Source organism: Zeus faber, assembly GCF_960531495.2.
Source record: "Zeus faber genome assembly, chromosome: 7".
Lineage (NCBI taxonomy): Eukaryota > Metazoa > Chordata > Actinopteri > Zeiformes > Zeidae > Zeus > Zeus faber.
This window is the reverse complement of record NC_137203.1, coordinates 1,803,782-1,815,206: the sequence shown is the minus strand read 5'-3', so window position 1 is coordinate 1,815,206 and position 11,425 is coordinate 1,803,782. Positions and strand designations below refer to the sequence as shown.

Below are 11,425 nucleotides of genomic sequence, written 5' to 3'. Positions count from 1 at the left end.
GCAGCTGGAGCGGAGCGGGATGCTAGCTGCAGCCCAGCGGCCCGACCCCGCGGAAACACCCGAGAGCGCCGCTCTCCGCCCAGGTACCGTGAGCTCCAACCCGGCCCCCTTTCACCGGGAACAACGACACAAACCGGGATTTAAACCATTTCACTCCGACCCGAGGGATTCAACCTGATTTGTAAGCCCGTTGGCCGGTGACACAGCTGGAGATGTCAGCTAGCTCTGATAATTAGCCACCTAGCACTGCTAATTGGCTTTTAATGACCTGTCTGTCTCTCTGCATCTGTCTGTCTCTCTCTGATGGACAGTTGGTCTTTATTCTGTCTGTCTCTCTCAGCATCTGTCTGTCTTTGTATCTGTCTGTCTCTCTGATGGACAGCTGGTCTTCATTCTGTCTCTCTCTCTGCATCTGTCTGTCTCTGCATCGATCTGTCTGTCTCTCTGAAGGACAGCTGGTCTTCATTCTGTCTGTCTCTCTGCATCTGTCTGTCTCTGCATCTCTGTCCCTCTCTGATGGACAGTTGTTTTTTTTTTTTTATCTCTGCATCTGTCTCTCTCTCTGACGGGCAGCTGGTCTTTAACCTGTCTGTCTCTCTGAATAAACGCCCCACACTGTGTGGGAGTCAGTCTTAAGTCTTTACCAAAGCACCTTGAGGAGTTGTTTTTCAGGTCTGAGGTCAGTCAGGAGTCTAAAACCATTGACTTTGGATGGAGAGTGACTGGTTTTCAGGTCTGATTTGAACTGATGGTCCGTGATGTGAGCTGTCTTTCTCTCGTCGCCAGAGTGGGAACGTCCCTTGAAGCCTCAGTCTTTAGGATTAGAGGGACGTGTCGTTTATTTTCCTACACGTACACTAATGGCAGTAATAATTAGGACTACTAGTTTGGCTTTTAACTCCCTAACGAGAGTATAGACACTGATTGGATGAGAGAATCACTGATTTAAGCTGTGTTTACACTGCACACAAATGTCATGAACCAAATTCTGATGTTTTGGCCCCATTTGACACAGGTGGTATATGTATTATGAACGTCTTAACAGGAAAAAAAGCCCCACATGGATTTGGATATTTTCAAATCCATTTTGGACCACGTTCGTACGTGGAATGAATTGGATACAGTCAGGTGATATCTGGTAATGGGACTTGTGTCAAAGGTGGAGAGCAGAGTTTGATGGTCAATGCGATTCAAACGTCATCAATGCCACAGCCAGGGCATGTACAGGTGGCGACAATTCAAACAAAACTTTATTTATTTATGCATTTTAAACGTACTGACCCACTGTTCCTGGTCAAAAGTTTTGACTACGCCATCCCACCTCACAGGCCTGGGCTTCAATCAGGGCTCTCCGCTTTCTTCTTTGTGGTAAACTGTGATTTATACGTTTGGTCCCTCCTGAAGATGCTTGGGAAAACAATGGCTTGAATAATCATTTATATTTCACTTGCATCCCTGGCAGATAGTGAACAGGCTGTGCTCAGAGGTTGAAGTGTGAAGTGATTTGAAGTGTTTTTTTTTTTTTTTGTTTTTGTTTTTGTTTTTTCTACTCTCTGTTGGAAACATGAGAATTGCATATGAGTCATGTGGAAAGTAGGTGTTAACACGCAAAAATTTCTTTTTATATATAATATGGGATGGTAGCTCAGGCGGTAGAGCTGGTGGTCTAGTGATCTAAAGGTTGCTGGTTGGATCCCAGGCTCCTCCTGCTTGCATGCTGTAGTGTCCTTGAGCAAGACACTTAACCCCTCATTGCTCCTGATGGCTGCGTCCGTCGGTGATTGAACAATTGTAAGTGGCTTTGGATAAAAGCATCTGATCAATGTAATGTAAATCGAAACTGAGCATTGAGACCTGTGGTGTAAACGCAGCCTTGGAGTCCAAAAAGTGTGTATTAAGCCTGTTGTGTCCATTCAGATCGCCTACTCTGCCTTTAAAGAGCTGTTGGCTTCAGTTTCTTCCTCCTCTTTTTCTCAATAAAACCCCAAAAACCGGTACCCGGTAAAAACGTCTCCACGGTAACATGACTCAACAACCGCACAGTACAAAGTCCCTCCTGTTTAAATAGCGGAGTGGGCGTGTCTCTGACCTATTTGGGCGGAGCCTAAGAAATCCAAGGAATTCCGATTGAGTATTATTGCATTATGAATTTTAAGGATCAATGCACATCACATGACTTCCTTCCTAGAGTAGCTCTGACTAATGGTGGCATTCGCTGAAACCATGGAAACGGATGCTAAAAACGGCTATAAACCAGATTTCCCATATTTTAGTAGTTTCATTTGATAATATTGGACAAATTGATAATAAACAAACTTAAAACTTTCAACTCATTAAAACCTCTGACTGCACAACCCACGCTGATTATACTGCAGATTTTTTTTTTTTTAAAGCTCAATTTACATTTGGCTTCTGTTGAGGTTGGTTGAGGGAAATTCCAGCTCCAAATAGAATTCTGCCTGTTTTTCACATTGTCCCTCAAGTGCAGCGAGAACACGACCGACTGATACAGATCATCATCACTACAGCTTCACTACAGCTTTACAACAGTATCTGTCATAGTTTTTCAGTTGTAATAAACAACAACAGGTATTCTCCAGTTCTTGTCTCAGTTGACGGAGTCGTTTCTGAAGTCCTTCCTTCTTGCAGATCTCTCTGTGGCTGATGATGCTGTGTGAAGATGGAGGCGCCGGAATATCTTGATTTGGATGAAATTGACTTCTCTGACGACGCAGTGGTCAGTGGGGACACACACCCTGATTAACATGGATCTACAACACCAGGCACACAACTTAGTCAGACCCCCCCCACCCCAACAAAATATGGATATTGGGATGTTTAGATCTAAACTAATATTTATTTTATAGTCCTCTCCTAGTAAAGGCATGAATCAAAACAAAATGGGTTTAATTTATTTAATTGTAGAAACAAACGGCTTCAGTCTCTGCTGAGGAGTTTCAGAAGAACCACAAGTACAAATTTAGTGTAGTAACTAACTACATACTACTACTTACAAATGTAATATTACTATTACAACTGCACACGACTTATCGTTGTGTGTCTTTCTGTCTGTCTGTGTGTGTGTGTGCTGCAGTACTGTGTGGCGTCCCTGAAGAACATTCCAGAGCTGTCCAGGAGATCAGATGTCCAGGGAGAGGAGAGAGCAGGTAGAGTATGGTCCACGAATCGTTCAACATTAGTGTTTAATGCTGCATTACAACCCTAACCCTGTGTGTAAATGTCTTATAAAAAGACCAAAAAGTCGTCCCCAGAATATCATAAAAATCTTCAATATCGAGATATATTTGATTTGGTCAATATTACCCAGCCCTAATTCCCCGCTAACCCGTCCCGGTCCCACAGCGCCCCCTGTCACCTGGAGCCGCAGCGGCTCCTCCCATGGCTCTGGAGGCGGAGTCAAGCCCCCCGGCCTCCCGGAGGTCCATAGCAAGTTCCGTCCGGTAAAGCGGGTTTCCCCACTGAAGCACCAGCCGGAGACGTCCGACGCCGACCCGGATGGAAAGACCCAGAACCAGGCAGGGTGGGGGGCTTGGCTGTACTGGTGGTATTGTAAGAGCCTTGAGAACAGGGATTCTCAGGTGTGTCGTCTCCCCTGCCCTCCAGGAGGTCCAGGTGCTCCAGGGTGGCGGCAACAGCAAGGAGGCCCCGCCACCAGACCGAGGGGGTCAAGCGTCGTCATCAGAGGCCGCGGGGGGGAAGGCGAAGGGGATGGCCGGAGCCAGCGCGGCCCCTCAGGCCCTGTTCGGGGAGCTGGAGCACTACGACCTGGACATGGATGAGATCCTGGACGTGCCATACATCAAGTCCAGCCAGCAGACCTCCACTCTGCCCCGCACGCCCCATGACAAGCACCCCGCCCCCAGCCTGGTGGGGGGCACGCTGGACAGGAAGCGGGGCGGCGGCCTGAAGGGTGCCAGTCTGGCCCGCCACGAGCCTCTGAGCCTGGGCAGCAGCTCCCAGACACCGGTGAGTTCAACTGTTCAGACAATTATCTCTGACATTGAGCTTCTATCACTGGGTGTCTGCAGGTCCCTAAAGAGAGAGTGTGTGTGTGTGTGTGTGTGTGTGTGTGTGTGTGTGTGTGTGTGTGTGTGTGTGTGTGTGTGTGTGTGTGTGTGTGTGTGTGTGTGTGTGTGTGTGTGTGTGTGTGTGTGTGTGTGTGTGTGTGTGTGTGTGTAGTACTGTGTTCTGTCTCCCGTGAAGTGGTCGGACCTGAGGAAATCCAAGTCAATGGATCCGGACCTCCATCACCTCCACCGGCCAGCAGGGGGCGCAGTGTACCAGGCGGAGCTCTCCTCCTCCGGACTCCTCAGCTGCTCTTCCTCCCTTAGTTCCTTCTCCGACGCCGGTCAGTCCGAAAAACACTGAACAATTTTCATCAATCTTTATATCTTCTACAGCTAGAAAAGTCCAAAAAGATTATGTCAAAGGGTTGAGAAAGTAAAATTCAACCATGGGTGGATTTCTAATCAGCATCCATCCCAACATCCAACTGAGGAGTGTAATCAGCTCTGTGCATGGAGGGAGGGAAAACAGGGCGAGATTTTAACTTTATGAACCTGGAATTTCTTGGAAGTTCTCTCTGGTGAGTGTGTAATCTCTCTCTTTGGAGACATTCTTGTCCGATCTGGTAACGTTTTGTCTCTTCACCGCCTCCAGACAAGCTGCTGTCAGCTAGAGTGTACCCAGACTCCCAGAGCCAGAAGCCCAGCATGGACCTCCAGGGGGGCTCGGGGCTGACGTTCCCCCTGGCGGGGTGCAGCGTAGGCAGGCAGGACGGCTCCAAGGCCCGGCCCCCCGGAGCAGGAAGCTCCAGAGCTGGGGAACTGGACGACGAGACCAAGAAGAACAACAACATCATCAACATCATCAGAGAGGGACAGATATCCCTGCTGGTGAGGGTGATGTCATCAGATAGGGAGTGTGATGTCATCAGAGGGACAGATCTTTTAGTTTTTCTTTTCTCTCTAAAGCTGTTTTATTGGAAAGATCTTTGTGTTTACCCCCCCAGCCCCACCTAGCAGCGGATAACCTGGAGCTGATCAGAGATGAGCAGATGAACAACCTGCTCCACGTGGCTGCGTCTCAGGGTCACGCCGACTGTCTGCAGCACCTGACCTCCCTGATGGGGGAGGACGGGCTAAACGAGCGCAACGCCCAGCAGCTCACCCCTGCAGGCCTGGGGGTCAAGGTGCGGGGCTGCCCCCTGCAGGAGAGCTCAGCCAACTGCAGCTCTGATGTCATTAAGCAAAGCATGAATGTTCAGTTCAATCGCATTTAGCTTCCAACGTGTGTGTGTGTGTGTGTGTGTGTGTGTGTGTGTGTGTGTGTGTGTGTGTGTGTGTGTGTGTGTGTGTGTGTGTGTGTGTGTGTGTGTGTGTGTGTGTGTGTGTGTGTGTGTGTGTGTTAGCACGGCCACCTGGAGTGTGTGAGGTGGATGGTGAGCGAGACGGAGGCCATCGCAGAGCTGAGCTGCAGCAGAGAACATCCCAGTCTGATCCACTACGCTGCCCAGTACGGACAGGTAGCGTCCTAGCAGCTTGTACACGCCTGCAGGTCCAGTCTGTGATGAGTATGGAACTTTGGAGGTCATGTAAACTCATTTATACCCCCCCCCCCCACTCTGGCTCTCTTCCTCCCCCCAGGAGAAGGTGTTGCTATGGTTACTTCAGTTCATGCAGGAACAGGCCATTTCTCTGGATGAAGTCGACCAGAACGGAAATACGGCCGTTCACATTGCAGCACAGTATGGACACCTGACCTGCATCCAGGTACACACACTGACCTGCATCCAGGTACACACACTGACCTGCATCCAGGTACACACACTGACCTGCATCCAGGTACACACACTCACCTGCATCCAGGTACACACACTGACCTGCATCCAGGTACACACTCTCACCTGCATCCAGGTACACACACATTCTTGTACTGATATCAAAGTGAGGACCCATTTCTGCTGCAAATCGAAACCGAAAAATAGCAAATTGGAGTCAATTTAGAATTGAGGTCCTCACAAGTATCGTAGAACAGACACACACTATGGCTGAGGGCGATATGAACAAGGTCTTCTATTCTGATAAAGGTAATTTTTATATCTCAATAAGTTTATATATCATGAAAGAAGACCTTTTCTGTACAGGTACTCCTCACTTAACGACCGAGTTCCTTTCCTACAACCAGCTCGTTAAGCGAATTAGTTGATAAGCGAGGACCAGTGTTATTTCATGGTACGGGGGCGTGGCTGTTATATATAGTGTATATAGTCTATTTACAAAGTTTGTAGTATATACAGTGTTATTTCACAGTAAGGGGGCGTGGCCATTGACAACGCTAGTGTAGTGAATACTGACAGACTGAGACTGAGAACATTGAGATAGCTACAGTGTATATATTGTATATAGTATATAAAGTGCATATAGTATATATAGTATTTATAGTTCATATAGTATATATAGTATATAGAGTATTTATAGTTAATATAGTATATATAGTGTATATAGTATATCTAGTGTATATAGTAAAGGGTGATGAGATGCTTAGTATTGTACACAGTGTACGATACAGACTGGACAGAGCTGGTCCTAAGTTAGAACGGTGGTTAAACAGGTAGGTTGTTAAACAGGTGGGTTGTTAAATGAGTAGGTGGTTAAACGGGTAGGTGGTTAAACGGGTAGGTGGTTAAACGGGTAGGTGGTTAAGTGAGTAGTACCTGTATATTAAATTAACAAATAGTTGATATAAAACGCGGGGGGGCACAGGGTGTGATCGGTCCTTGAGTCATTTGCCAAAGAATGTTTGTTTGTATTCTGCGGCAGCGTGACTCCACATGACATCACTTCCCTGGAAAAAACAATCGTTGGTGATGTTTCTATCAGTGTGCGTCATCATACCCCCCCCCCCCCAGACCCTGGTGGAGTACGGCTCCAACGTCACGGTTCAAAACCAGCAGAGCGAGCGTCCTTCCCAGACTGCAGAGCGGCAGGGGAACCCCACCTGCGCACGCTACCTGGTGGTGGTGGAGACCTGCATGTCGCTGGCGTCGCAGGTTGTCAAGCTGACCAAACAACTCAACGAGTAAGTACCCCCCCCTGTGTGTGTGTGTGTGTGTGTGTGTGTGTGTGTGTGTGTGTGTGTGTGTGTGTGTGTGTGTGTGTGTGTGTGTGTGTGTGTGTGTGTGTGTGTGTGTGTGTGTGTGTGTGTGTGTGTGTGTGTGTTTACCTGTGAGTGTGTGTGTGTGTTGTGTTGCAGACAGGCCACAGAGCGACTCGCTCTACAGAATCAGCTTCACAGAATATTGGAGCCCAAAACAGAGGGGATGCCTTCTGCCAGGTAACACACGAGCAACATGATCATCACATACACAAAGAGTCAAACTGCTGTGACTCTAAATACTGATCTGGAGACATTTTTCTCCGGAGCAGGAGAAGGATCCAACGAGGAGTAAATATCTGCAGCAGGATGTAGGGACCTGGTGGCCTTCAGCCAGCTTTAATAATAATAATAATATAGTTATTATTATAATAAAATAATAATAAAAAAATATAACTGCAGGCAGCCAACACACAAGGTCCAGTTTAGTCGTAGTAGCTACGTATTACAGTTTTCCGAGGTTCCATCATGCCATTGTCTGACCAGGCCTGGGCCTTTACCCCTTCAGGTATTTTTGGAGATCAGAGCGGAGGGATGCTGTTTTTTGTTTTTTTGTTTTTTTCAAGTACATTTAATGTTTTTGAAATAAATATTGTATAAATAAAGACATTAAAATTAGAAGGTGAATAAATAAAGACATTAAATTAGAAATCTTATTTTGAACAGGAGTGTTTCTCATGCTCGACCAATCACCGTGCACTTACATCACTGGATGTTCCTCTTGTGCCATTTAGTTTAAATGTCCCTGAAGAACAGTGTTTTAACAATTCAGATCGTTCCTGCATCACTCATTGCAGACACAAAACAAAGGAACGGTTCCTGCAAAGGTTTCTAGAACTTCCTGCAGTGGGAAGTAACAGTTCTGTAGTTCTGTAACTTGTATTTTTCGGGGATTTGTCAAACCCAGCACGAGTTACAGTTTTCCGGGTTTCCTTTAAACGCAGCATCGGCTCAATTTGTCTGTCTACGTGTCGCAAGTGGCTGGATGCGAATGAGTTCTGAGAGACAGAGCTTGGACTTGTCTAACTTCAGATGATGATGTCACAAAGCACCGCGCTCCTCAAACCAATCAAATCTCCTCAACGTTCTTCTACTTCCGGTAAAATAAGACAGTTTTTACTAATTTCTGCTCCAAATGTACTGTACATGCATATTGATCAAACTCGAACCACAAGACATCTGAGTCTGCGTACTGTGGTTGTCGTGTTTCAGATACTTTTAGCCCAAAAAGGCCAATAAGATTAAATAAAAAACCCAACATAACTGCGGTCTGGACCTTTTAATAATGCATTTCTTCTAGTTCTTCAACACAGACAGGATTATTCACAAACATTCAATATTAAAACATGAATAAAATGTTTGTCAGTGCTCGTGTGGCGACGTAGCCCCGGGATCAGCGAGGAAGTTAAAAACACTCAACACGTGACTCAAGCGAGTTTGATTTTGTTGTATTTTTGGTGAATCTGCACGGCTCTAAAGCCAACTCAGCAATGTGAGATTGGTAAACTGATGCAGGTGTTCTCTCTCCCCCCGTGTGGCGTCCAGTTCCCATCAGCCCTCTGGGGAGGCGTGGCCTGAGATGATCCTCACTGCGGAGGGCAGCGCCGCCGACGGCCACTGGGTGGTGCGTCAGGGCGGAGGGGCTCTGGACCCAGCGCTGAGGCAGCTTCTGGGGAAGGACGTCTCCGACGTGCTGTGCCCCAACGGCAGGCCCCCTGTAAGCGGCGCTAGGGAGTCGGGGGGCCCGGGGGGCCGGCGGGCCGGCCTGGCGGAGCGCAGGGAGCTGAAACTGGCGCGGCTCAAGCAGCTGATGCAGCGCTCGCTCTCAGAGTCCGACTCGGACGGCTACCCCCCAGAGGACGGGAAGGCCCCCGGGGGCCCTCGCCCCGAGCGGCCCTCCCACCTGCCGGTGGCACCTGATGAGCCAGTCACCAAGCACCTCCACCTGGCCATGAAGAGACACCTCCCCTCCTCCTCGTCCTCCCAGGGTGGGGCTAAGCCGGCGGACGGGGGTCCGGGCAGCTCCTCCCCCAACTCCAGCGACCCGGACCCCCAGGACGGGAGGAGGGACGGCGAGGTCCAGGACCAGAAGGCTACCAGCCCCAAAAGTGCCCTCAAGTCGCCCTCGTCCCGCAGGAAGTCGGCGCACGCCCTCAAGCTGAGGGTCACCTTTGACGAGCAGGTACACAAGAGCTCCGCCCCTGAGGCGGAGCCCAGCAAAGTGCATCATGGGAAGGAGAGGACTCCCTCGTCCGGCTCTGAGAACAAGCGGCCGTTCGGGGCCTTCCGCTCCATCATGGAGTCTTTGAGCGGGAACACCAACCACAACAACAACACGGCGGCGACAGGAAGCTGCCCGGCCACGCCCGCGGCCTCGGGCAGCGTCCAGAACACAGCGAGCAGGAAGCAGACGGACAGCAAGGGCCCTGGGGGGGGCAAGGCCAAGAGCAAAACCAGCAACGTGTAACCATGGCAACATGGCCCCCCACAGGGGATCACAGGTCAATACATCACCATGTATTAGAAGTACTGCAGTAATTGTAATACTCCTAAATACGCTGTTACCACTAAAATACAACAGATACTCAGCTAAATACAGTCAGGGCTCCACTGTAACGGTTGCCACGGCAACTGGGCAAGCAGTGTTTTTAAAGACATTTAAATATAACCAGTATGTTTTCCCTTCCTTGATATCATGTTCTTAATATTGAAATATGGTTTGTAATTATGATCGGTCCATTTGAAATGATTCATATTTGAAAACCAGTGTCGGTCTGAACCAACAGGTTCTGATCCTTCCTGGATCATTCAGAGTCAACGCAAGAGCTGGAAGCTGATGCAGCGTTGACAACATGTAGTACTGTACCACATACAGTACTACATACACTGCTATGATCATAGTACTGTACTACATACAGTACTACATCAATTTTCTGTATGTAGTGCAGTACTGCGATGTAGACAATGAATCAAACTGTAATACAGTACTTTGATGTAGTACTTTACTACATACAGAACTATGATGTAGTATAGTACATGCAGATCAGGTTTTACTTCCAGTAACGGGCGTCGCTGTGTTTTCCCTAAGCTCTTGCGGAACGTAAGGTTCCAGAAAAGATTATTTTATGTTCCTGTTCTTTTTATTGGACTTTATAAAACGGTTTGATATGAAGGTGAAATGCGTTGCTGCGTTACCGTGGCGACGTCAGACAATAGCAGTATTTCTGTTTATGCACTCTGTGTCATTATCCTTTGAAGCTTTAGGTTTAAGTTCACGCAAAGTGGAATAAGTTTGTCTGAAACCACTGTAAATACGTTGCTATTTAATGTTTGTTTGTCACCCAGTCTTCCACTATTTGTAGTATTTTTTAACTCTGCAGTGTTTTGGTGTGATTCAGCTTCTGGACCTGAGTTCCTGTTGAACCGAACTGAGTGAACTTTCAGATGAATTCAGTGTTTTAATAATTTAAACATTCTCCTCCTTCCAGCTCCACATGGATCTGTTTTACTCCGTCGCTGCTCAAGAAAACACGATGTTTGTCACGTTACAAGGACAGAAAGCAAAGCGCATAGCCACTGGGGGTGCAGTTCCTGTTGCTCGCCACTAGTTAGCAGCATTTCATTACAAATGGCCAGAAAGGACCTTTGGCTGTAAAACACTTTAAGGAGTTTGGCCTCGATGCAGTGGCCCCGTGGACCCCTCCTCCCCACAGGAAGTGGGGAGAAGCACTTCCTGTGCATCAGGTTGAAATGGAAGAGATTCAAGGACTTGTTTACTGTCAATTTATAATCAAAAAAAAAAAAGCCGGAGATGCAGTCGTTCTGATATTGGAACTTTTCTGCTGTGTTTAATTTTCTTCTACTCGGCTGCACGTCTCCTGTTCAGACTCAATAAACTGTCACTTGCCTGCCTTGGTTTTCATCCACCTTTATAACTACGTCAGGTCAGGTTTCTCCATCGGACGCCACAGACTCATAATTCACTGGAAATTGAACCTATTTGTGTTTCCCTTTGTTGTTTACCTGTAAGAGTAACAAGGCTGTCACAGGCTCCTCCTACTACACCTGGACCCCTCCCCTGCCTTCACATGGACACCTCCCACTACCCCGCCTTCACCTGTACTCCTCCCACTACCCCGCCTTCACCTGCATGCCCCCCACTACCCCACCTTCACCTGTACTCCTCCAAATACCCCACTTTCACCTGGACACCTCCCACTACCCTGCCTTCACCTGGACACCTCCCACT

The 11,425-nt window shown here is 48.0% G+C and overlaps 1 protein-coding gene across 1 annotated transcript; it reads left to right on the top strand.

The window, feature by feature from the left end:
• Nucleotides 1–11,070, top strand: sncaip (synuclein, alpha interacting protein). Its single transcript, XM_080004361.1, has 13 exons — nucleotides 1–83; nucleotides 2,650–2,737; nucleotides 3,095–3,167; nucleotides 3,364–3,536; nucleotides 3,625–3,987; nucleotides 4,201–4,369; nucleotides 4,681–4,916; nucleotides 5,033–5,212; nucleotides 5,432–5,545; nucleotides 5,667–5,792; nucleotides 6,932–7,101; nucleotides 7,276–7,356; nucleotides 8,722–11,070. The coding sequence occupies exons 2-13, from the start codon at nucleotides 2,681–2,683 to the stop codon at nucleotides 9,641–9,643; spliced, it is 2,664 nt and encodes an 887-aa protein (XP_079860487.1). The 5' UTR covers nucleotides 1–83; nucleotides 2,650–2,680; the 3' UTR covers nucleotides 9,644–11,070.
• The last annotated feature ends 355 nt before the right edge of the window (nucleotides 11,071–11,425 follow it).

Bases quoted from the DNA above. Each gene is read 5' to 3' on its own strand.
- sncaip (XM_080004361.1), top strand. From the start codon at position 2,681: ATGGAGGCGCCGGAATATCTTGATTTGGATGAAATTGACTTCTCTGAC. The intron at 4,917-5,032 runs GTGAGGGTGATG...TTACCCCCCCAG, and splicing joins AGGGACAGATATCCCTGCTG to CCCCACCTAGCAGCGGATAA. The intron at 5,546-5,666 runs GTAGCGTCCTAG...TCCTCCCCCCAG, and splicing joins ACGCTGCCCAGTACGGACAG to GAGAAGGTGTTGCTATGGTT.